Source organism: Pimephales promelas, chromosome 5 (assembly GCF_988280905.1).
Source record: "Pimephales promelas chromosome 5, fPimPro1.hap1.1, whole genome shotgun sequence".
NCBI classification, from domain to species: domain Eukaryota; kingdom Metazoa; phylum Chordata; class Actinopteri; order Cypriniformes; family Leuciscidae; genus Pimephales; species Pimephales promelas.
Window position 1 is genome coordinate 38,642,688 of NC_142773.1, and position 26,056 is coordinate 38,668,743.

At 37.8% G+C, this 26,056-nt stretch overlaps 2 protein-coding genes and 1 long non-coding RNA gene across 4 annotated transcripts in view; 2 read left to right on the forward strand and 1 right to left on the reverse strand.

The window, feature by feature from the left end:
• The window catches only part of LOC148981493 (uncharacterized), a 139,530-nt gene that overhangs the window by 52,160 nt on the left and 61,314 nt on the right, over positions 1-26,056 (forward strand). The gene's annotated exons all lie outside the window — the stretch shown is intronic.
• wdr48b (WD repeat domain 48b) lies at positions 371-11,829 on the forward strand. Of its 2 annotated transcripts, none has more exons than XM_039676832.2 (19): positions 371-507; positions 1,064-1,204; positions 1,387-1,465; positions 1,569-1,651; positions 2,195-2,324; positions 2,426-2,514; positions 2,643-2,744; positions 3,842-4,066; positions 4,150-4,224; positions 5,308-5,410; positions 5,632-5,729; positions 5,804-5,911; positions 6,018-6,114; positions 7,504-7,599; positions 7,795-7,900; positions 7,982-8,069; positions 8,162-8,238; positions 8,394-8,586; positions 10,964-11,829. In XM_039676832.2, exons 1-19 carry the CDS (start codon positions 460-462, stop codon positions 11,057-11,059), a joined length of 2,034 nt encoding a protein of 677 aa, XP_039532766.2. In that variant the 5' UTR covers positions 371-459; the 3' UTR covers positions 11,060-11,829. The 2 variants fall into 2 exon arrangements, with proteins under 2 accessions (XP_039532766.2, XP_088987602.1); XM_089131476.1 differs by having other exon boundaries at positions 1,390-1,465.
• Positions 12,009-26,056, reverse strand: part of blvra (biliverdin reductase A) — a 59,437-nt gene continuing 45,389 nt past the window's right edge. Inside the window, exon 7 of the mRNA XM_089131477.1 lies at positions 12,009-13,698. Within this exon, the coding sequence (XP_088987603.1) occupies positions 13,434-13,698 (265 nt within the window). The 3' untranslated portion in view covers positions 12,009-13,433. The remainder of the gene's footprint in view (positions 13,699-26,056) is intronic.

The window sequence follows — 26,056 nt, forward strand, 5'->3', positions numbered from 1 at the left end:
TATACTACTGCTGCTGCTGTGGCACATGTCTGCTCTGCATACATGATAAACTCAGTGTCAGTGAGGGTTAAGTTTATTTATTGCACTGTGTATTTAGTTACCATTGTTATGTTTATTAACCCCTTACATAAGCAAGGTAAAAAAAAAGCAAGGTAGCTATAGGATCAATTTAATGGTTTCCCTTGATAGAGCCTTTCGAATGTATTATTCATGCTGACAGGATGACTGTTATAAAGTAGCCTAGGTTACAAAAGGGTGTCTAAGGGTGTAAAATCTATGAAGTCCATTGCAATTCCTGCAAATTACCAACCAACAGTGAACAATTAATTTAGGTAAATCTACTCGTGCGCAAATGTGCTCAACCGCGGCCTCTAGTGAGAGATTTCGACAGGCCCAAACACAAGAACGTCTTCCTCTGTCCCCCGGAAGTGACGCATTCTCTGATTGTCAACATGCAAGATGGCGACTCATCACAGACAGAACGCTGCTGGTCGGAGGAAAGTCCAGGTAATCATTTAAACATAATATTTCGGAACTTTAAAACTATTTATTACAGAATTCTTAATACGTTTACGTGTTTCGGGAAAGCGTCGCCCTATGTAGTGTGCACAATACTTACAAACCGAAACATTTCCGCCCTTTCAAAAATTACTGTGGTGTTACCATAGTACAGTGATGATATCACGCAGTGGCATACAGTCATTTTTTGGTGTGTCCAAATACGTTTTTGGGCTACTGCACAATACAGATATATGATATTGTAATTGAATGTATTTGTATACAGCTGTCTGCTCAATAATTCAATTATTTAGATAAAAACATGTTTACATGTTACAGATTTATGTATAGCCTTAAAATCAAATGCTAATCTCTTAATGACTGATTTACAAGACAAACAACTGGTTCCAGGCTCTCTGTGTAATTAAATTTTCTATAAATTTAGTTGATAGGCATTTTTGTAGACTAGTTGCATGTAATCTCTAGTTGTCTAATAAACTAATATATATATATATATATATATATATATATATATATATATATATTAATAATGATGATTTTACAGGTTTCCTATGTGATTCGAGATGAGGTGGAGAAGTACAATCGTAACGGTGTGAACGCTCTTCAACTGGATCCTGCTCTCAACAGACTCTTCACAGCCGGCCGAGATTCCATCGTCAGGATATGGAGTGTCAATCAACACAAAGTACAACCAGCATTCTCATGATTTATGAATATTGATGGACTTCACTTGTCCCTTTCTTTTGCTACTTTGTGACCATATCATCCATTTTCACCATCAAAATCATTAATTTTTTATAGTTAAATCATGTTTCTGATAATTCCAGCTTTATGTGCTACTGTACTGACAGTTGTTTACTATTACAGCAGGATCCTTACATCGCTTCGATGGAGCATCACACTGACTGGGTCAATGACATCATCCTCTGTTGTAATGGAAAAACATGTACGTTTAAGCACTTCAAAAGATTTTTACAGGTTTAATGCTCAGATCTCATCAAATATATTCTAATTATTACACAATTTTAGTGGATTGTTCTGTGTTGTAGTGATATCAGCCTCCTCAGACACCACTGTGAAAGTCTGGAATGCACACAAGGGATTCTGCATGTCCACGTTACGGACGCATAAGGTATGTTTCATATTTAAAACATAAATTGTTGTTTTAATTTTTTAAAGAATTACACCTTTTATGCTTTGTTACATTTTCAAGTTTGTGTATTGTTGCTGTAATGTTCTGAAACAGTTACAAAGGCACTCCATAGGGAGTTATTCTCTATATCAGTGTCTCTGTTTCTGAACTCCCTGAAACACATTTATTGTAGTCTTGAGTTTTCTTTAAGGAACGAACACGTCACAATATTCCTCATTTAAATAAATCTCAACCAAGGCATACGTGAAAAAAAGGGCGAGGCCTTGTTGAGTTGCATTGCATTTTTGGACATTCAAGCATGAAAACCTATTCCAGTAGACCCCAAAAACAAAACCAAGACTTAGTAATAGGGAATAATATGGTCTCTTTAATTATGTAATGGTAGTCAGTCCACTTTTGAGCTTCCAGAATTTGCCTAGAAAACAGAGTGAGGCTACTTTGTTCTGTTTTTGTGTGCAAAATTTCTATATATGAGACTTATGACTGTGTTGATGGTGACAGTGGTTGTGATTCACACTTTAGGACTACGTCAAAGCTTTAGCATATGCGAAAGACAAGGAGCTGGTGGCGTCAGCCGGGCTGGACAGGCAGATCTTCCTGTGGGACGTGAACACGCTGACGGCTCTGACTGCCTCTAATAATACAGTCACAAGTGAGAAAACTGTCTTTATCATATCTCTTAACACGAGTTGGAGTCAAGCAGATGAATGTGAAAAAGAGAGTGCACAAATGTGTGTATATTTTCTGTGACAGCATCCTCACTGAGTGGAAACAAGGACTCCATCTACAGTCTGGCCATGAATCAGGCAGGAACTGTGATCATCTCAGGATCCACAGAAAAGGTTAGTCTTACGATGTTTTACTTTCACATTTGAAGGAAGGACATTTTTCATTCATGTGACTGGAGGCGGGTTCAAATAAAAAGGTTTTACTTGCAGAATGTGTTTTGTCACATTTCTTGTTATGACAGGTCTTGAGGCTCTGGGATCCACGAACATGTGCAAAGCTAATGAAGCTGAAAGGCCACAGTGACAATGTCAAATCATTATTACTAAACAGAGACGGCACCCAGGTAGGACTTATACAGACATTATTGCACACTTTGAAGATATTTAAAATGTTTAAAGGGATACTTTAGGATTTAGCATTAAGCTTTGTATTGGTAGAAAACCTGTAGTATTTTCGAATTACCGTGCTTTCCACCCTCATACCCCCCTGAGACGAGAGAATGATGTATTTTTTGTCTAGAAAAAATCCTCAGATGACGCAAAATGACGACTTGTGCGTCATCGAGGATTTTTTGGGCAGAGGCTAAAGACTACAGTCAGTAGTGGGTCTGTCCCGCATGTTCTCAACCCGCCCATAGAGGGCGATCTCACTCACAGAATGAACACACAGTGTCAGCCATCTTTTTTTGGAAGCTAAGCTAGCAGGTTCTTGTTCTGTGGAGAAAGCTGAGTAGTAGGGGTTACCATCCTCTTTTTCCCGGACATGTCCGGCCGTCGATGTCCGGGATTCAGCTTTTGCTTTCTGCAGTCGCCATTCATTGTTTACATGCACAGCTTTTGTTTCAGTCTAACTGAATTCATTCCGATTGGTGAATCTGAATGTAGTGTTTACATGAACGCTAAACAAGTGATCGGTTGATGTGCGTTTTAACATTGCTATGAAAATTCCCGCTCCTCCGTGAGAGATACGAGACCGGTGCGTCTCACAGGTGTCGCTCATCACGTCACCGGCCTCGCGCCGTTCTCCCGCGGCCCTCACTCGTCCCGCTCGCCACAGGAAACATAATGAATGGCGACTGGAGAACACAAAAGCCGAATCCCGGACATTTTGGGTGATCTCAAAACACATTTTCGGTCAGACTCATCACAGAGACTCACTAGTAGCCCAGACTTGTTTTTTAACTAGTGCATTCTGGGAGTTGTTGTCTTTCATCCACATAAGCCAAAAATACATTTTCTGGCTTTTCTCACATCGAAATTCCAAATTCAAAAATAATTTCTCATTTCTTCTACATAAATGACCCATTTTAAATACACATTCATCTTTTCAGAGGTGAAGTATCCCTTTAAATATGTTTTTGCTATTCAGGCTACTAAAAACTGAACAAAACCATTGACTGACTCTGCTAATGTTATCCGCGTGCTGTGTTTCTCTGTCTAGTGTCTCTCCGGTAGCTCAGACGGCACGATACGCTTGTGGTCCCTCGGCCAGCAGAGATGTATCGCCACATACCGGGTCCACGATGAGGGCGTGTGGTCCCTGCAGGCGAACGAGGCCTTCACACACATTTACTCCGGAGGACGTGACCGAAAGATCTACTGCACAGATCTGAGAAACCCTGACATACGTGTGCTCATATGTGAAGAGAAAGCTCCTGTCCTAAAGGTGAGAGCGAGCTTAAGATGGATAGTGCTTGAAAATAAAGAAATGAAAGGCTACTCTTATAATTTATCTGATGCTCTGTGCAGATGGAATTGGACAAATCAGCCGACCCTCCTCAAGCCATTTGGGTGTCCACAACTAAATCATTTGTGAACAAATGGGTGAGTTACATAACCACAATTCAGATGGTTCTTTTCTTAAAGCAAAGGTTTATAAAATTCAGTCATTATTCAGCCTCTATATGAATAGAGCGACTGTATTCATTTTTCTCAGTGAACACTTATCCTAACCTAACAAGACAGCCGAATTCCTGACAATGTTCAAGAATCAACTGAAAACTCATTTCTTCCTTGAGAACTTGTTTGCAAGAAAGCTCTTGCATATGTGAGCAATGATGACAGAGTTTTAATTTCTGGTTGAATCGTCACTTTAAATATACAAGATATAATCAGAGATTCTGCGGGTCTTAAAAAGGTCTTTAAAAATCTTAATTCACCTTTTACACAAATGAAGGCCTTAAAAGGGTGTTAAAAAAGAGCTGAAAATCATGGTCATGTCATTAAATCTAACATGCATTGCAAATCTTTCTCAGTATTTATGTTTTCAAAAACAAATATCTTGGCATCTATCAAGATACATGTACTTGAGGTGGAAAAAATTCTTGACAAATGTATAAAAATCAATTCTAAATTGTTTTGTGCTTAAAACAGGAACAAATAATCTGTCAGTGGGATCAGAAATTCAAATCATGAACTCATGATCAAATTTACTGAAAACAAGACTTCATATTTTGTCATTTTACTTCTGCAGTAAATGCATCTTGTATTTACTGTATTTAGACATTTGCACTGCAAAACAAGACACAAATACTGAGTGAAATCTTTTTTTTTTGAGGTACAGAAAAAGTTATTTCCATTTCCTAGTGTTTGGGAGCAGAGCTATTCAAGCTACCCTAAACCCTTCTTTTCTTTAATTAAATGTATTTTCAAACTTTGAAGTGTCACTAATACTACTCCTTGTCTTCTTCCCTAGACATTTACATTATGAGAACATATTGCGTTCGCTTCAAATTATTCCTTACATTTTCTTTACTTGGTCTTTTATAAAGTCTTACATTTACCTTTAGAAACCCTCTATAATTAGACATTAGCTTATGCCTAAGTACAAAACTGCAATCTAATTTAAATGTTGGATTACATCATTCAATCATCTTATGTGTATTTGTCTTTCTTTGTCATGATCAGTCTCTAAAGGGCATGCATAACTTCAGAACATCTGGAGAATACGACAACGACTGCAGTACCCCACTGACTCCACTGTGTACACAGCCAGAGCAGGTCATCAAAGGTGAAAGACCATCAGTGTTCGCTAGAACAAGCGTCTGACCTTAAAGTGGTGTTGTTCAATAGTTGTTGTTTGTGATAGACACCAAACCCTAGTTTTTCCAGGGAAATTGTACAAGGAACATGTACTAAGTGTGTTGTCAGTTGCTTTGGATAAAACATCTACTGTTTTTTAATCTATAGTTGATTGAAACTTGTATTGAACTGAGTTTAATTTAATTTCAGGGGGCACCAGCATTGTTCAGTGTCATATTCTCAATGACAAGAGGCACATACTCACTAAAGATAGCAATAACAGTGTGGCCTTCTGGGATATCCTTAAGGTAAGTGCAGATCATGAGAAGCTTGTGTGGGATCTTTTGAAGAACCGATATGTAATCATGTTCTGTGTTTTAAGGCATGTAAGGGGGAAGACCTGGGCAAAGTGGACTTTGATGAGGAAATCAAAAAGAGGTTCAAGATGGTCTATGTGCCGAACTGGTTTTCTGTAGATCTCAAAACAGGGGTGAGTAAAAGAGCCAATGCATTTTGCATTAGCACCATGTTTTTAATTAAAATATGGGCGAAGGTGCATGTTAATGAATGTTGAATATGTTTTTGCTGTTTTTCAGATGCTGACTATCACGCTGGATGAAAGTGATTCATTTGCGGCGTGGGTGGCAGCTAAAGACGCTGGCTTTACAAGTCCAGATGGCTCTGACCCGAAGTGTAAAGTTGTCTTAGTCCATAGTGTTAAATGCATATGCTACAAAAATTCCCTTTTTGATAGGGGCTTAACTATGGGAACTTGTTTCCACCGTGGAGTATAAAAAATCGAAAAGTTAATCTTGACTTTTTTCCTCACACTCTGACTTTTTTTTGCTCGCAATTGTTAGTTATACATATAGTCATTTTGACCTTTTCTCAAAATTGCGAGTTTACATCTCATTTTTTTCTCAGGAAAAGTCTGAATTGTGAGATAAAAAGTTGCAATTACCTTTTTTATTTTTGAATCCATGGCAAAAACAAGCTTCCATATTAGACTCTTTGTTTGCTGTCGATGCATTTTTGAGTGACTGAAAAATAGATTTTTTTATTATGACTGTTTACGGCCAGGCACCTATTGTAATCGTTAGTGTTGTTCTTCTGCTCTTGTGTCTATGGCCGCCCATAGGAAAGTTATAAAATTTGGTACATAGATAAATCAAAGTCTGAGCTGTTACCATAGCACATTTGGGGTCTCTAACTCAAACCCTCTAGCGCCATCAACTGTCCAAATTTGCTTTCGCGTTTATGCTAATAACTTTTGACCCTCTATTTTTTAACAGTTTGGCCAAAAATCACAAAACGAGTCTCTTTAGAGTCAGTACATTTTTTATTACATTTTCCATATCGCCCATTTTGGGTGTCAACCATATAGGCATTGGCGTATCATTGCGGAATTATGTAATTGACATTGGCAGCATGTTAAAGGAGTAGTTCACTTTTAAAAAAACTTTTGCTGATAATTTACTCACCCCCATGTCATCCAAGATGTCCATGTCTTTCTTTCTTCAGTCGAAAAGAAATTAAGGTTTTTGATGAAAACATTCCAGGATTTTCTCCATATAATGGACTTCATTGGGCACCGAACGGTTTAAGGTCCAAATGAGAGTTTCAGTGCAGCTTCAAAGGGCTTTAAACGACACCAGACGATGAATAAGGGTCTTATCTAGCAAAACGATCGGTCATTTAAGAAATAAAGTTTAAGTTTTATAAGCATAAATGCTCGCCTTGCTCTGTTCTGTGATGCGCGTTCGTGACTCCTGTTCGTACTCGTTCATCAAAATGAACAAATCTTTTTTCGAGTCATTTCGTTCAACCAAATGACTCGAAAAAAGATTCATTTATAGTGCCTCCTTGTGGTCAAAAATAATAATGAAATTTAAAAATAGATAAAAAATGCTTTTAATTTAGCAACTCTTTAAAATCCTTTAAGAATATAGTTTTGAAAAACAAGACAATTAAACAACAGGATTTTAGAAGTCTATGTTTGTTTGATTTTCAACCTTACAACATTTACTCAACAGTGAAAATTATATAACATAACTATTCTTTGGGTTTCTTCATATGTTCCAGTGAATCTTGGTGGGCTTCTCCTGCAGGCCCTGTTGGAGTTCTGGCCCAGAACTCACATAAACCCAATGGAAGAGGAGGAAAATGAGCTCAACCATGGTAGGCACTTTTGTAAAAATATAGGAGAATACTTTTTTAGTTCTGAATAAAATTTACCTGGACTCTTATCTGCCATCTTGGATAAATTATTTTGCAATGCATAGATAGTCTTATCCACAAAGGATAACAATCATTTTTGCGTTGCATAGTTATAAAACATCTGATGTTCTGCAATTGGTTTCTGTTTGTCTGCAGTAAATGGGGAACAGGAGAGCCGAATTCAAAAGGGCAACGGCTACTTCCAGGTTCCCCCACACACTCCTGTCATCTTTGGTGAAGCAGGCGGAAGAACGTTGTTTAGGTCAGAATGATGAAGACATTAAACTCCCCATCCTCCCTGGATCTTGTCTTCATTATAAGCCGTATTTCCTTCCAATTCCAGGTTATTATGCCGTGATTCTGGGGGAGAGACCGAGTCAATGTTGCTGAATGAAACTGTACCTCAATGGGTTATTGATATTACTGTAGATGTAAGTGTTTAAAATCCCACAATCATCCCATTATGTGTCCACCATATGGATAATGTTTTATAATATATGAACTGCTTTCTGTCCTGCTTCAGAAAAACATGCCAAAATTCAACAAGATCCCCTTCTACCTCCAACCTCATTCATCATCTGGGGCCAAAACACTCAAAAAGTATGAAGTCTATGAATCTTTAACCTAATCATATTCATTTTTGATTGAATATTTTAGATATCTCGTCAGATAAATGTATTTGAATTGTCAAAGTGATACTATTTGAGATATTTGCAATATTTTGGAGGTTATTCATCACGGCCTGTTGTTTTCAGGGACCGTCTGTCTGCTAGTGACATGCTGCAGGTGCGCAAAGTGATGGAACACGTCTATGAGAAGATCATCAACCTCGACACGGAGTCACAGACCACCAGCTCCTCAGCCAATGACAAGCCGGGAGAGCTGGAGAAAGAGGAAGACGTGGCAGTGATGGCCGAAGAGAAGATTGAGCTCATGTGTTTAGATCAGGTTAGACCTCTCCTTCTTTACTAGGTCCAGACAAGAAAACACTCTCATTGCTCCAATGTACTCAAAATTTGCTCTTCAACATTTCATTCTTCTCAGATGCGGAAACAAATTTAAATGAGGTGACCGTTATTTAGTTTTGATTTGTTTTTTGCTAAACAATTGGCCTTTACATTGACACAGTGCAGTCCAGTAGCACTGCTTTTGTGACATCAATAACCCTTAATATCAATATTACAAGTGTGAAACATTGAATTGGCCATAACCCCAATTAAACAAGTGTGAAAAGCCAGTAACAGATATTAAAACTTAAATCGTTCACTACCCAGCAGTTTTGGTTACTTTCCCATGCTTTAACATTATTTTAATTTGATTGAAATTTCAGGCAAGATTGTATCGTTCGCATTGTGGTCCTAAAGGCCCATTCACATCAAGGACGATAAGCACAATGATAAAAATAAAGTTTTTAAAATCATTTTAAATTTAAAAGAATAGCTAAGTTCACAGCATGACTATTGATAACGATATCATCGTAATCACTTTCAAAGTTATTTTTTTTCTAGCTGATAAACAATAAAAACATTGACAGCCAATCAGAGTGTGTTCTGCTTTAAAGTCCCCGTGAAATCAAAATTGAACCTATTTACTTTGTTAGCGCATATTACTAGTCTTGTGGTGAACAATTAATCCGTGCAAGTAAATATATATTAAAAAAATGTTTTACCTTGGTAATCTGAAAAGTTACTTCCGGTCTGGAATGGTTTCTTTTTCTGATGACGTAGGTTTCACAGTTTGGGTGGGGAAACGCTTAACCACTCCCCTCAAACCGTTAGTTTGCTATGAGCGAGAGATGGAGAGGAGGAGCGCTAGAGTAAAACCCTGCCCTCTGTTCAATATTCCGTTTCACTTGGAAATACGTCACAGCACTGGAGAAAAATCACGTTTCAAGTTCACGGGGACTTTAAAGAGGCAGGAGACAAAACTACAGTGCATGCTTCTAATAAACAGAGCATTGCTGTGAATGCTAATATAGTTATCGTTCATTGTGTGAACGGCTTTAAAGGGGTGGTTCAGGATTTTGGACATCGGGACTCATATCTAAGTTAGCCTTAGTGTTATTTATCAGTGGAGACAGTTTTCAAAAAATTTCATCCAGTCGTTCCAGTTGCATTGTTCGCCGGTGCTAGGCTAGCGCGAGTCAATAGTAACTGCTAGCCTGCCATTAAAAACAGTTTGACCCACTCCACAGTTCACCAAAAGCAAATCAATTACAACGCCAGACTTTCGATGCAAGTGTCTGTTGAGAATAATGTTAAAAATCAAACTACTCTTGCATCTCAATGATCGCATTACATTTACAGGAACTAGTTTCTCAGCAGCGGCGGAATTTTACTTTGCTCTGGTTAGTAGTAACGTACTGCGCCGAAAAGTAAACACAGAACCGAAGCGCACTACAGTCGGAACTACCTCTCTCTCTCACTATCCCTCTCGGTTGCCTTGGGTAACTTAATATTACTCCACCGCTACTGTAGACTGTGCTAATAAATACAGGGAGCAAAGTATAACTATTGCAATGCGATGAAAGGCTACTTTGATTTTTAACATTTTTCTCTACAGACATTTACATCGATAGTTTAGTGTTATAGTTTATTTGCTGTTGGTGACCTGTGGAGTGGATAAAACTGTTTTTAAAGAGTAACTAAACCCTAAACCAACTTTTTTTAGTCAATGATCTGTAAGAATAGATCTTTATTAATACCAGTCATTGATTCGATTAACTTTTTTGACATTTGTGTATAAAGTGTTTTATTTCTATAATACATGGTGTAAAAACGTCTTAGTGCTGCCCTCTTCAGGTTGAACGGTGGCTACTGCAGTTGAATTTTCCTATTGGTTGTTCCGCACTTTGTGACGTACGCACGTTTCAGCTCACCACGCTCTTGCTACGTACGAGCTACGCTCTTGGCAGTATAAAAACCAGCTTGTTTCGTCAAAAACACTGTAGCGAGTCAGGAGTTGGAATTGCGAGTATTGAAAACGATCAGGATAGAGTGTTTTAGCATCTATTTCGTCCTCTCTATCTCCGCTGGGGTGTGCCCACTTTTTCAGCGTTTTTTTAAATATTGCAAGTGGGTGGAGTCAGGCTCTGACCAGGGGTTTAGATATCCTTTAATGGCAGGCTAGCAGTTACCGTTGACTCGAGCTAGCCTAGCTAGCTAGACTGGATGAACATTTTTAAAACTGTCTCCACTGATAAATAACACCCAGGATATCTCGGAAATGAGGCCCGAAGTCCAAAATCTTGAACCACCCCTTTAAATGGTAGAAAATGTTAAATGCATTTTCTAGACTGTTGTTAAATGCTTGCTGTCTTTCGTAGGTTTTGGATCCAAACATGGACCTCAGGACTGTTAAGCATTTTATCTGGAAGAGCGGAGGAGATCTGACCATTCATTATAAGCAGAAATCCACGTGAGTCCCTCCGACCACTTTCAGCCCACATCGCTTTGACTTCCAGAAGAAGCTTCCCAGAATGCCCTGCTCTTCTCAGGTAGTCACCCAGGAGGAATGTTTTTTTTTCTTCTTCTCGTTCTCTTTGCACTGGCTGATGTGACATAGCCAGCAGAAAGATCTGACCGACAGTTGAAGGTTAAAGACTAAAGATCGACTGCAGAATGACAGTTGTTGCGATGTTCAGTAATCAAGGACTTTGTAATTGTTCTGCCTTTGTTTCATTTTTGGTTTGTATATTTATTACTGTTGTGTTTAGCGCCGTGTCTCGTCCAGCATGAGGATGATGATGATGCACATGAGTACTTCCATTTTCAAACATTCCAGACACTTTTCAACTAGACCAGAACTGAAATCAGCTGCTCTTATTTTGCTTTTCCCACAACTATTTTCTAGGTTGAATGCTGTCGTTAGTGTTTTTTCTATCAAGCACATTTGCAATCAGAAATTGAAAGTCCAATGAGGAAGTCTAATAAGGATCTCGAAACTGTTTCAGCAATGCAGCCAATCAAATAAACAAACACACAAAAACAGTTCCTGGTTTTAATTCATAGCATACATGCAATTTTCACGCAAAAGAATGTCTCATCCGAATGTGTTTGTTCATTTGTGTGGATCGGAGCACATGACTGTTTGCATCATCTCCACAGCTTCTGGGAAATATGGCCCTGCCCTTGTCAGCTGTTACATTAGGACTGACTTTTCTTTTGAATAAAAGTTGAAGCTGTTTTTTCACTCTTGGTGTCTGAACATGCTTAATTCGCTTGATATATTGATCATATTTCATACCTCAAATGCAAAAGAACAAATGCTGACATTTATCAATAATGCTTTAGATATGAATTTTTTTTTATGAATAAGTGATTTCAAGTTGTCAAGGTCATGTGTGGGTTCAGCTGCAGAAACAAATTCCATAAAGCAGGCACGCTTTTTATTTATTTAACCGAATAACACACTTATTTAACACTTTAAGACAAAAGTAAACTGCATTTAGGCTAGACACAACATTAAACATTCCTCTTTATGGCGGCACGCTTCTCAGACAGTGATATGTGCATTACATTTATGTTTTCTTAATGTTTGTATGATCTGCTCCAATCAGTTCTTTCTCATCACATGTTTAATCTCATAAAGAACACAGAAAGGAAAAAATAATAAATTCCCCAAACTTTCAAAGAAAACGTAGATTTTGCTAGAGAGTTCATCCGGTTGTCACAGAACAAACTACAAAATGTCAACAGAGTAACTTATAATATTACATGTTTTACAATGCATCCGCCTATATGAACAATGACCGAAATCACTGGTTCATTCATTTGTATTTGAATTTTGTGCAGATGCATTGCACAAAAGCACAACTCACTGTATTCACATACTAAATACCAACAGATTTACAACAGGGAATCTTCCCTTTCTGTTAAAGGTAACACTTTATTGTAAGGTGGAATTAGTTAAGTAGTTACACATTCTTAAATTACATATAGTAATAAAAATAAAATATGCATAATTATAACTAACCCTAAATCAAACCTTAACTCTAAGTGTATATTACTCAGTATTTATTTAAGTAAAATGTAACTACATAACCTTAACATAGAGTGTAATCCTGATAAATAACAAATTAGCCATGTAACGTTAATCAATAACTATAGTCATGAGTTGCATGATAGGAATGTGCTGTTACTGCATATACTGATGCGGCCCACTAGTTAAACACAAATCTATTAGTTGAATTAACAAATCAAAGACTTTTAAAATCAATGGAATTTCCCAATCCTGATTTAAAAAAAAAAGAAAATGAAGAAAATAAACTTATTAATTAGGGTTAGAAAAAACACATGAAAAAAAAAAAAAAAATCGGTAACACTTTACATGAAACCAGTATGTATAATGCATTATAAAGTCTAATTGGAAGGTTATATTGTACATTATAAGGCATTATATCTCTTTCATAAATATAAAAATTATAATATTTGCAGACTCATTGGTACATCAAAAATGGGTTGTTTGTCTTGTTTTAACACATTCTACTTTCTAAAGGTGTGCTTAATGAATAGATATGCATTATAAACTACTATAACTGGCTTTACAATTATTCATGAGATCATATAATGCATTATAAGGTGCATTCAAGGCATAATTAATGCATTCAAATATTTTTTATAATGCATTATATATACAGGTGTTAAGTCCACCTTACCAAAAAAAGAAGGGGAAAAAAATATATATATATATAATATTATTCTACTCTCCAGTTACCTGTCTCTACCACAGTCATATGGGACATTTGGGAGTAGACAGAGCACACACCCCACGATGGCTGTGCATTCAGGACAGGTTCAGGCCTGAGCGCTTCCACTGAGCTGCTGCATGCGGTCCGCCAGCTCCAGACAGTGTAAGATCCGGCTCCGCTCCGCCTGGAGCTCGGCAGCAGAGACGTCACCCTGCAGCTTGCGGGCGAACAGCACCAGATCCTGCATGAACAGCCCCACCGGCTCCCGCTGGCCGGCTGGCAGCTCGCTGATAACGCCGTCCGTGAAGTGGAGGTCGATGCGTTTGACTCTGCCCAGTCCTGGGCCTCGCTCTTCAATCCAAGTGAGAGGTCTGCGCCAGAAAACACTTGTGTTTATTGCATGTCAGGTACTGTTCTTGCACTGTAATTGCACAGGTACTTGCACTGTTCAGTTTTGAGCTATTTGATCTAAGGTTGGGTCAACCATTTAAAGGACATCAAACCATCAAAATTTTTTTTGGACATTTTAATTAAAGTTTCTTTCATGATAAAAACTATTTTACTGCACTCAGCTGGGGCCACTGAGTCTGTAACACCAAGCGCCATCCCATAATTCCATCGTCCACGAAGGGTCTAAGTCCCGTCTAAGTCCCATGGCCCTCTATCAGAATCCAGAGTTTCAAGAAGATTGGAGATACTTATTCGAAATTTTGAGTTTCTCCGATCTTCTTGAAACTCTGGATTCTGATAGAGGGCCATGGTACTTAGACCTGAGTGCAAAAATGGATGCTCTAGACCCTTCCAGAGCTGAGATATTGAGATCCCACGTAGCATTTATTCCATTATAAATATCTCAATATCTCAGCTCTGGAAGGGTTTTTTGGAAGTTTTGAGAAGATTGGGGAAAATTAATTTTTCGCCCCCCCCCCCCCCCCCCAAAAAAAAACGTAAGGGGTAACACTGTCGTTTTTTTTTTTCTGGTCGAAATTTTGAGTTTCGATATCTCAGCTCTGGAAGGGTCTAAAGCCTCCATTTTTGCACTCAGGTCTAAGTCTCGTGGCCCTCTATCAGAATCCAGAGTTTTGAGAAGATTGGAGATATTTAATTTTTCGCCTAAAAAAAAAAAACGTAAGGGGTAACACTGTCGTTTTTTTTTTCGGGTCGAAATTTTGAGTTTCGATATCTCAGCTCTGGAAGGGTCTAAAGCCTCCATTTTTGCACTCAGGTCAAAGTCTCACAGCCCTCTATCAGAATCCAGAGTTTTGAGAAGATTGGAGAAACTTAGTTTTTCGGCCAAAAAAAAAAACGTAAGGGGTAACACTGTCGTTTTTTTTTTTCCGGTCGAAATTTTGATTTTCGATATCTCTGCTCTGGAAGGGTCTAGAGCCTCCATTGTTGCACTCAGGTCTAAGTCTCATGGCCCTCTATCAGAATCCAGAGTTTTGAAAAGATTGGGGAAAACTTAATTTTTCACCCAAAAAATTAAAAACGTAAGGGGTAACACTGTCGTTTTTTTTTCTGGTCGAAATTTTGATTTTCGATATCTCAGCTCTGGAAGGGTCTAAAGCCTCCATTTTTGCACTCAGGTCTAAGTCTCATGGCCCTCTATCAGAATCCAGAGTTTTGAGAAGATTGGGGAAACTTAATTTTTCGCCCCCCCTCCCCCCCCCAAAAAAAAGTAAGGGGTAACACTGTCGTTTTTTTTTCTGGTCGAAATTTTGATTTTCGATATCTCAGCTCTGGAAGGGTCTAGATCATCCATTTTTGCACTCAGGTCTAAGTCTCATGGCCCTCTATCAGAATCCAGAGTTTTGAGAAGATTGGGGAAACTTAATTTTTCGCCCCCCCTCCCCCCCAAAAAAAACGTAAGGGGTAACACTGTCGTTTTTTTTTCTGGTTGAAATTTTGAGTTTCGATATCTCAGCTCTGGAAGGGTCTAGAGACTCCATTTTTGCACTCAGGTCAAAGTCTCACAGCCCTCTATCATAATCCAGAGTTTTGAGAAGATTGGAGAAACTTAATTTTTCGCCCAAAAATGAAAAAAAACGAAAGGGGTAACACTGTCGTTTTTTTTTCGGGTCGAAATTTTGAATTTTGATATCTCAGCTCTGGAAGGGTCTAGATCATCAATTTTTGCACTCAGGTCAAAGTCTCACAGCCCTCTATCATAATCCAGAGTTTTGAGAAGATTGGAGAAACTTAATTTTTCGCCCAAAAATGAAAAAAAAAAAACGAAAGGGGTAACACTGTCGATTTTTTTTCGGGTCGAAATTTTGAATTTCGATATCTCAGCTCTGGAAGGGTCTAGAGCCTCCATTTTTGAACTCAGGTCAAAGTCTCACAGCCCTCTATCATAATCCAGAGTTTTGAGAAGATTGGAGAAACTTAATTTTTCGCCCAAAAATGAAAAAAAACGAAAGGGGTAACACTGTCGTTTTTTTTTTCGGGTCGGAATTTTGAATGTTGATATCTCAGCTCTGACAGGGTCTAGATCATCCATTTTTGCACTCAGGTCAAAGTCTCACAGCCCTCTATCATAATCCAGAGTTTTGAGAAGATTGGAGAAACTTAATTTTTCACCCAACAATGAAAAAAAACGAAAGGGGTAACAATGTCGGTTTTTTTTTCGGGTCGAAATTTTGAATTTTGATATCTCAGCTCTGGAAGGGTCTAGATCATCCATTTTTGCACTCAGGTCAAAGTCTCACAGCCCTCTATCATAATCCAGAGTTTTGAGAAGATTGGAGAAACTTGATTTTTCGCCCCAAAATGAAAAAAAACGAAAGGGGTAACACTGTCGTTTTTTTTTCGGGTCGAAATTTAGAATTTCGATATCTCAGCTCTGGAAGGGTCTAGAGCCTCCATTTTTGCACTCAGGTCAAAGTCTCACAGCCCTCTATCATAATCCAGAGTTTTGAGAAGATTGGAGAAACTTAATTTTTCGCCCAAAAATGAAAAAAAAAAAAACGAAAGGGGTAACACTGTCGCTTTTTTTTTTCCGGTCGAAATTTTGAATTTCGATATCTCAGCTCTGGAAGGGTCTAGAGCCTCCATTTTTGCACTCAGGTCAAAGTCTCGTGGCCCTCTATCAGAATCCAGAGTTTTGAGAAGATTGGAGAAACTTAATTTTTTGCACAAAAATGAAAAAAAACGTAAGGGGTAACACTGTCGTTTTTTTTTCCGGTCGAAATTTTGATTTTCGATATCTCTGCTCTGGAAGGGTCTAGAGCCTCCATTGTTGCACTCAGGTCTAAGTCTCATGGCCCTCTATCAGAATCCAGAGTTTTGAAAAGATTGGGGAAAACTTAATTTTTCACCCAAAAAAAAAAAAAACGTAAGGGGTAACACTGTCGTTTTTTTTTCTGGTCGAAATTTTGAGTTTCGATATCTCAGCTCTGGAAGGGTCTAAAGCCTCAATTTTAGCATTCAGGTCTAAGTCTCATGGCCCTCTATCAGAATCCAGAGTTTTGATAAGATTGGGGAAACTTAATTTTTCGCCCCCCCTCCCCCCCCCAAAAAAAAGTAAGGGGTAACACTGTCGTTTTTTTTTCTGGTCGAAATTTTGATTTTCGATATCTCAGCTCTGGAAGGGTCTAGATCATCCATTTTTGCACTCAGGTCTAAGTCTCATGGCCCTCTATCAGAATCCAGAGTTTTGAGAAGATTGGGGAAACTTAATTTTTCGCCCCCCCCTCCCCCCAAAAAAAACGTAAGGGGTAACACTGTCGTTTTTTTTTCTGGTTGAAATTTTGAGTTTCGATATCTCAGCTCTGGAAGGGTCTAGAGACTCCATTTTTGCACTCAGGTCAAAGTCTCACATCCCTCTATCATAATCCAGAGTTTTGAGAAGATTGGAGAAACTTAATTTTTCGCCCAAAAATGAAAAAAAACGAAAGGGGTAACACTGTCGTTTTTTTTTCGGGTCGAAATTTTGAATTTTGATATCTCAGCTCTGGAAGGGTCTAGATCATCAATTTTTGCACTCAGGTCAAAGTCTCACAGCCCTCTATCATAATCCAGAGTTTTGAGAAGATTGGAGAAACTTAATTTTTCGCCCAAAAATGAAAAAAAAAAAAACGAAAGGGGTAACACTGTCGATTTTTTTTCGGGTCGAAATTTTGAATTTCGATATCTCAGCTCTGGAAGGGTCTAGAGCCTCCATTTTTGAACTCAGGTCAAAGTCTCACAGCCCTCTATCATAATCCAGAGTTTTGAGAAGATTGGAGAAACTTAATTTTTCGCCCAAAAATGAAAAAAAACGAAAGGGGTAACACTGTCGTTTTTTTTTTCGGGTCGGAATTTTGAATGTTGATATCTCAGCTCTGACAGGGTCTAGATCATCCATTTTTGCACTCAGGTCAAAGTCTCGTGGCCCTCTATCATAATCCAGAGTTTTGAGAAGATTGGAGAAACTTAATTTTTCACCCAACAATGAAAAAAAACGAAAGGGGTAACAATGTCGGTTTTTTTTTCGGGTCGAAATTTTGAATTTTGATATCTCAGCTCTGGAAGGGTCTAGATCATCCATTTTTGCACTCAGGTCAAAGTCTCACAGCCCTCTATCATAATCCAGAGTTTTGAGAAGATTGGAGAAACTTGATTTTTCGCCCCAAAATGAAAAAAAACGAAAGGGGTAACACTGTCGTTTTTTTTTTCGGGTCGAAATTTTGAATTTCGATATCTCAGCTCTGGAAGGGTCTAGAGCCTCCATTTTTGCACTCAGGTCAAAGTCTCACAGCCCTCTATCATAATCCAGAGTTTTGAGAAGATTGGAGAAACTTAATTTTTCGCCCAAAAATGAAAAAAAAAACGAAAGGGGTAACACTGTCGTTTTTTTTTGGGTCGAAATTTTGAATTTTGATATCTCAGCTCTGGAAGGGTCTAGATCATACATTTTTGCACTCAGGTCAAAGTCTCGTGGCCCTCTATCATAATCCAGAGTTTTGAGAAGATTGGAGAAACTTAATTTTTCACCCAAAAATGAAAAAAAACGAAAGGGGTAACACTGTCGGGTTTTTTTCGGGTCGAAATTTTGAATTTTGATATCTCAGCTCTGGAAGGGTCTAAATTATCCATTTTTGCACTCAGGTCAAAGTCTCACAGCCCTCTATCATAATCCAGAGTTTTGAGAAGATTGGAGAAACTTAATTTTTCGCCCAAAAATGAAAAAAAAACAAAAGGGGTAACACTGTCGTTTTTTTCCGGGTCGAAATTTTGAATTTTGATATCTCAGCTCTGGAAGGGTCTAGATCATCCATTTTTGCACTCAGGTCAAAGTCTCACAGCCCTCTATCATAATCCAGAGTTTTGAGAAGATTGGAGAAACTTAATTTTTCGCCCAAAAATGAAAAAAAACGAAAGGGGTAACACTGTCGTTTTTTTTTCGGGTCAAAATTTTGAATTTTGATATCTCAGCTCTGGAAGGGTCTAAATTATCCATTTTTGCACTCAGGTCGAAGTCTCACAGCCCTCTATCATAATCCAGAGTTTTGAGAAGATTGGAGAAACTTAATTTTTCGCCCAAAAATGAAAAAAAAAAACGAAAGGGGTAACACTGTCGTTTTTTTTTCGTGTCAAAATTTTGAATTTTGATATCTCAGCTCTGGAAGGGTCTAGATCATCCATTTTTGTACTCAGGTCAAAGTCTCACAGCCCTCTATCATAATCCAGAGTTTTGAGAAGATTGGAGAAACTTAATTTTTCGCCCAAAAATGAAAAAAAAAACGAAAGGGGTAACACTGTCGTTTTTTTTTTCGGGTCGAAATTTTGAATTTTGATATCTCAGCTCTGGAAGGGTCTAGATCATCCATTTTTGCACTCAGGTCAAAGTCTCGTGGCCCTCTATCATAATCCAGAGTTTTGAGAAGATTGGAGAAACTTAATTTTTCACCCAAAAATGAAAAAAAAAAACGAAAGGGGTAACACTGTCGTTTTTTTTCGGGTCGAAATTTTGAATTTTGATATCTCAGCTCTGGAAGGGTCTAAATTATCAATTTTTGCACTCAGGTCAAAGTCTCACAGCCCTCTATCATAATCCAGAGTTTTGAGAAGATTGGAGAAACTTAATTTTTCGCCCAAAAATTAAAAAAAAAAACGAAAGGGGTAACACTGTCGTTTTTTTTTCGGGTCGAAATTTTGAATTTTGATATCTCAGCTCTGGAAGGGTCTAGAGCCTCCATTTTTGCACTCAGGTCAAAGTCTCACAGCCCTCTATCATAATCCAGAGTTTTGAGAAGATTGGAGAAACTTAATTTTTCACCCAAAAATGAAAAAAAACGAAAGGGGTAACACTGTCGTTTTTTTTTCGGGTCAAAATTTTGAATTTCGATATCTCAGCTCTGGAAGGGTCTAGATCATCCATTTTTGCACTCAGGTCAAAGTCTCACAGCCCTCTATCATAATCCAGAGTTTTGAGAAGATTGGAGAAACTTAATTTTTCGCCCAAAAATGAAAAAAAAAAAACGAAAGGGGTAACACTGTCGTTTTTTTTTCGGGTCGAAATTTTGAATTTTGATATCTCAGCTCTGGAAGGGTCTAGATCATCCATTTTTGCACTCAGGTCAAAGTCTCGTGGCCCTCTATCATAATCCAGAGTTTTGAGAAGATTGGAGAAACTTAATTTTTTACCCAAAAATGAAAAAAAACGAAAGGGGTAACACTGTCGTTTTTTTTCGGGTCGAAATTTTGAATTTCGATATCTCAGCTCTGGAAGGGTCTAGATCATCCATTTTTGCACTCAGGTCAAAGTCTCACAGCCCTCTATCATAATCCAGAGTTTTGAGAAGATTGGAGAAACTTAATTTTTCGCCCAAAAATGAAAAAAACGAAAGGGGTAACACTGTCGTTTTTTTTTTCGTGTCAAAATTTTGAATTTTGATATCTCAGCTCTGGAAGGGTCTAGATCATCCATTTTTGTACTCAGGTCAAAGTCTCACAGCCCTCTATCATAATCCAGAGTTTTGAGAAGATTGGAGAAACTTAATTTTTCGCCCAAAAATGAAAAAAAACGAAAGGGGTAACACTGTCGTTTTTTTTTTTCGGGTCGGAATTTTGAATGTTGATATCTCAGCTCTGGAAGGGTCTAAATTATCCATTTTTGCACTCAGGTCAAAGTCTCACAGCCCTCTATCATAATCCAGAGTTTTGAGAAGATTGGAGAAACTTAATTTTTCGCCCAAAAATGAAAAAAAACGAAAGGGGTAACACTGTCGTTTTTTTTTCGTGTCAAAATTTTGAATTTTGATATCTCAGCTCTGGAAGGGTCTAGATCATCCATTTTTGTACTCAGGTCAAAGTCTCACAGCCCTCTATCATAATCCAGAGTTTTGAGAAGATTGGAGAAACTTAATTTTTCGCCCAAAAACGAAAAAAAACGAAAGGGGTAACACTGTCGTTTTTTTTTCGGGTTGAAATTTTGATATCTCAGCTCTGGAAGGGTCTAGATCATCCATTTTTGCACTCAGGTCAAAGTCTCGTGGCCCTCTATCATAATCCAGAGTTTTGAGAAGATTGGAGAAACTTAATTTTTCACCCAAAAATGAAAAAAAACGAAAGGGGTAACACTGTCGTTTTTTTTTCGGGTCGAAATTTTGAATTTTGATATCTCAGCTCTGGAAGGGTCTAAATTATCCATTTTTGCACTCAGGTCAAAGTCTCACAGCCCTCTATCATAATCCAGAGTTTTGAGAAGATTGGAGAAACTTAATTTTTCGCCCAAAAATGAAAAAAAACGAAAGGGGTAACACTGTCGTTTTTTTTTTCGGGTCGAAATTTTGAATTTTGATATCTCAGCTCTGGAAGGGTCTAGAGCCTCCATTTTTGCACTCAGGTCAAAGTCTCACAGCCCTCTATCATAATCCAGAGTTTTGAGAAGATTGGAGAAACTTAATTTTTCGCCCAAAAATGAAAAAAAACGAAAGGGGTAACACTGTCGTTTTTTTTTCGGGTTGAAATTTTGGATTTTGATATCTCAGCTCTGGAAGGGTCTAGAGCCTCCATTTTTGCACTCAGGTCAAAGTCTCACAGCCCTCTATCATAATCCAGAGTTTTGAGAAGATTGGAGAAACTTAATTTTTCACCCAAAAATGAAAAAAAACGAAAGGGGTAACACTGTCGTTTTTTTTTTTCGGGTCAAAATTTTGAATTTCGATATCTCAGCTCTGGAAGGGTCTAGATCATCCATTTTTGCACTCAGGTCAAAGTCTCACAGCCCTCTATCATAATCCAGAGTTTTGAGAAGATTGGAGAAACTTAATTTTTCGCCCAAAAATGAAAAAAAAAAACGAAAGGGGTAACACTGTCGTTTTTTTTTCGTGTCAAAATTTTGAATTTTGATATCTCAGCTCTGGAAGGGTCTAGATCATCCATTTTTGTACTCAGGTCAAAGTCTCACAGCCCTCTATCATAATCCAGAGTTTTGAGAAGATTGGAGAAACTTAATTTTTCGCCCAAAAATGAAAAAAAAAACGAAAGGGGTAACACTGTCGTTTTTTTTTTCGGGTCGAAATTTTGAATTTTGATATCTCAGCTCTGGAAGGGTCTAGATCATCCATTTTTGCACTCAGGTCAAAGTCTCGTGGCCCTCTATCATAATCCAGAGTTTTGAGAAGATTGGAGAAACTTAATTTTTCACCCAAAAATGAAAAAAAAAACGAAAGGGGTAACACTGTCGTTTTTTTTTTCGGGTCGAAATTTTGAATTTTGATATGTCAGCTCTGGAAGGGTCTAAATTATCAATTTTTGCACTCAGGTCAAAGTCTCACAGCCCTCTATCATAATCCAGAGTTTTGAGAAGATTGGAGAAACTTAATTTTTCGCCCAAAAATGAAAAAAAAAAACGAAAGGGGTAACACTGTCGTTTTTTTTTCGGGTCGAAATTTTGAATTTTGATATCTCAGCTCTGGAAGGGTCTAGAGCCTCCATTTTTGCACTCAGGTCAAAGTCTCACAGCCCTCTATCATAATCCAGAGTTTTGAGAAGATTGGAGAAACTTAATTTTTCACCCAAAAATGAAAAAAAACGAAAGGGGTAACACTGTCGTTTTTTTTTCGGGTCAAAATTTTGAATTTCGATATCTCAGCTCTGGAAGGGTCTAGATCATCCATTTTTGCACTCAGGTCAAAGTCTCACAGCCCTCTATCATAATCCAGAGTTTTGAGAAGATTGGAGAAACTTAATTTTTCGCCCAAAAATGAAAAAAAAAACGAAAGGGGTAACACTGTCGTTTTTTTTTCGGGTCGAAATTTTGAATTTTGATATCTCAGCTCTGGAAGGGTCTAGATCATCCATTTTTGCACTCAGGTCAAAGTCTCGTGGCCCTCTATCATAATCCAGAGTTTTGAGAAGATTGGAGAAACTTAATTTTTTACCCAAAAATGAAAAAAAACGAAAGGGGTAACACTGTCGTTTTTTTTTCGGGTCGAAATTTTGAATTTTGATATCTCAGCTCTGGAAGGGTCTAAATTATCCATTTTTGCACTCATGTCAAAGTCTCACAGCCCTCTATCTTAATCCAGAGTTTTGAGAAGATTGGAGAAACTTAATTTTTCGCCCAAAAATGAAAAAAAAACGAAAGGGGTAACACTGTCGTTTTTTTTTTCGGGTCGAAATTTTGAATTTTGATATCTCAGCTCTGGAAGGGTCTAGAGCCTCCATTTTTGCACTCAGGTCAAAGTCTCACAGCCCTCTATCATAATCCAGAGTTTTGAGAAGATTGGAGAAACTTAATTTTTCACCCAAAAATGAAAAAAAACGAAAGGGGTAACACTGTCGTTTTTTTTTCGGGTCAAAATTTTGAATTTCGATATCTCAGCTCTGGAAGGGTCTAGATCATCCATTTTTGCACTCAGGTCAAAGTCTCACAGCCCTCTATCATAATCCAGAGTTTTGAGAAGATTGGAGAAACTTAATTTTTCGCCCAAAAATGAAAAAAACGAAAGGGGTAACACTGTCGTTTTTTTTTTCGTGTCAAAATTTAGAATTTTGATATCTCAGCTCTGGAAGGGTCTAGATCATCCATTTTTGTACTCAGGTCAAAGTCTCACAGCCCTCTATCATAATCCAGAGTTTTGAGAAGATTGGAGAAACTTAATTTTTCGCCCAAAAATGAAAAAAAACGAAAGGGGTAACACTGTCGTTTTTTTTTTCGGGTCGGAATTTTGAATGTTGATATCTCAGCTCTGGAAGGGTCTAAATTATCCATTTTTGCACTCAGGTCAAAGTCTCACAGCCCTCTATCATAATCCAGAGTTTTGAGAAGATTGGAGAAACTTAATTTTTCGCCCAAAAATGAAAAAAAAAAACGAAAGGGGTAACACTGTCGTTTTTTTTTCGGGTCGAAATTTTGAATTTCGATATCTCAGCTCTGGAAGGGTCTAGAGCCTCCATTTTTGCACTCAGGTCAAAGTCTCACAGCCCTCTATCATAATCCAGAGTTTTGAGAAGATTGGATAAACTTAATTTTTCACCCAAAAATGAAAAAAAACGAAAGGGGTAACACTGTCGTTTTTTTTTCGGGTCAAAATTTTGAATTTCGATATCTCAGCTCTGGAAGGGTCTAGATCATCCATTTTTGCACTCAGGTCAAAGTTTCACAGCCCTCTATCATAATCCAGAGTTTTGAGAAGATTGGAGAAACTTAATTTTTTACCCAAAAATGAAAAAAAACGAAAGGGGTAACACTGTCGTTTTTTTTTTCGGGTCGAAATTTTGAATTTTGATATCTCAGCTCTGGAAGGGTCTAAATTATCCATTTTTGCACTCAGGTCAAAGTCTCACAGCCCTCTATCATAATCCAGAGTTTTGAGAAGATTGGAGAAACTTAATTTTTCGCCCAAAAATGAAAAAAAAAACGAAAGGGGTAACACTGTCGTTTTTTTTTTCGGGTCGAAATTTTGAATTTTGATATCTCAGCTCTGGAAGGGTCTAGAGCCTCCATTTTTGCACTCAGGTCAAAGTCTCACAGCCCTCTATCATAATCCAGAGTTTTGAGAAGATTGGAGAAACTTAATTTTTCACCCAAAAATGAAAAAAAACGAAAGGGGTAACACTGTCGTTTTTTTTTCGGGTCAAAATTTTGAATTTCGATATCTCAGCTCTGGAAGGGTCTAGATCATCCATTTTTGCACTCAGGTCAAAGTCTCACAGCCCTCTATCATAATCCAGAGTTTTGAGAAGATTGGAGAAACTTAATTTTTCGCCCAAAAATGAAAAAAAACGAAAGGGGTAACACTGTCGTTTTTTTTTCGTGTCAAAATTTTGAATTTTGATATCTCAGCTCTGGAAGGGTCTAGATCATCCATTTTTGTACTCAGGTCAAAGTCTCACAACCCTCTATCATAATCCAGAGTTTTGAGAAGATTGGAGAAACTTAATTTTTCGCCCAAAAACGAAAAAAAACGAAAGGGGTAACACTGTCGTTTTTTTTTCGGGTCGAAATTTTGAATTTTGATATCTCAGCTCTGGAAGGGTCTAGATCATCCATTTTTGCACTCAGGTCAAAGTCTCGTGGCCCTCTATCATAATCCAGAGTTTTGAGAAGATTGGAGAAACTTAATTTTTCACCCAAAAATGAAAAAAAAACGAAAGGGGTAACACTGTCGTTTTTTTTTCGGGTCGAAATTTTGAATTTTGATATCTCAGCTCTGGAAGGGTCTAAATTATCCATTTTTGCACTCAGGTCAAAGTCTCACAGCCCTCTATCATAATCCAGAGTTTTGAGAAGATTGGAGAAACTTAATTTTTCGCCCAAAAATGAAAAAAAACGAAAGGGGTAACACTGTCGTTTTTTTTTCGGGTCGAAATTTTGGATTTTGATATCTCAGCTCTGGAAGGGTCTAGAGCCTCCATTTTTGCACTCAGGTCAAAGTCTCACAGCCCTCTATCATAATCCAGAGTTTTGAGAAGATTGGAGAAACTTAATTTTTCACCCAAAAATGAAAAAAAACGAAAGGGGTAGCACTGTCGTTTTTTTTTCGGGTCAAAATTTTGAATTTCGATATCTCAGCTCTGGAAGGGTCTAGATCATCCATTTTTGCACTCAGGTCAAAGTCTCACGGCCCTCTATCATAATCCAGAGTTTTGAGAAGATTGGAGAAACTTAATTTTTCGCCCAAAAATGAAAAAAAAAACGAAAGGGGTAACACTGTCGTTTTTTTTTTTCGGGTCAAAATTTTGAATTTTGATATCTCAGCTCTGGAAGGGTCTAGATCATCCATTTTTGCACTCAGGTCAAAGTCTCGTGGCCCTCTATCATAATCCAGAGTTTTGAGAAGATTGGAGAAACTTAATTTTTCACCCAAAAATAAAAAAAAACGAAAGGGGTAACACTGTCGTTTTTTTTTCGGGTCGAAATTTTGAATTTTGATATCTCAGCTCTGGAAGGGTCTAAATTATCCATTTTTGCACTCAGGTCAAAGTCTCACAGCCCTCTATCATAATCCAGAGTTTTGAGAAGATTGGAGAAACTTAATTTTTCGCCCAAAAATGAAAAAAAAACGAAAGGGGTAACACTGTCGTTTTTTTTTCGGGTCGAAATTTTGAATTTTAATATCTCAGCTCTGGAAGGGTCTAGAGCCTCCATTTTTGCACTCAGGTCAAAGTCTCACAGCCCTCTATCATAATCCAGAGTTTTGAGAAGATTGGAGAAACTTAATTTTTCGCCCAAAAATGAAAAAAAAAACGAAAGGGGTAACACTGTCGTTTTTTTTTCGGGTTGAAATTTTGGATTTT

Excerpts from the sequence above, each read along its gene's own strand:
- wdr48b (XM_039676832.2), top strand. The coding sequence starts at position 460 with ATGGCGACTCATCACAGACAGAACGCTGCTGGTCGGAGGAAAGTCCAG. Across the intron at positions 7,901-7,981 it reads GGCGGAAGAACGTTGTTTAG|GTTATTATGCCGTGATTCTG; the intron begins GTCAGAATGATG and ends TTCCAATTCCAG. Across the intron at positions 8,587-10,963 it reads AGCTCATGTGTTTAGATCAG|GTTTTGGATCCAAACATGGA; the intron begins GTTAGACCTCTC and ends TGTCTTTCGTAG.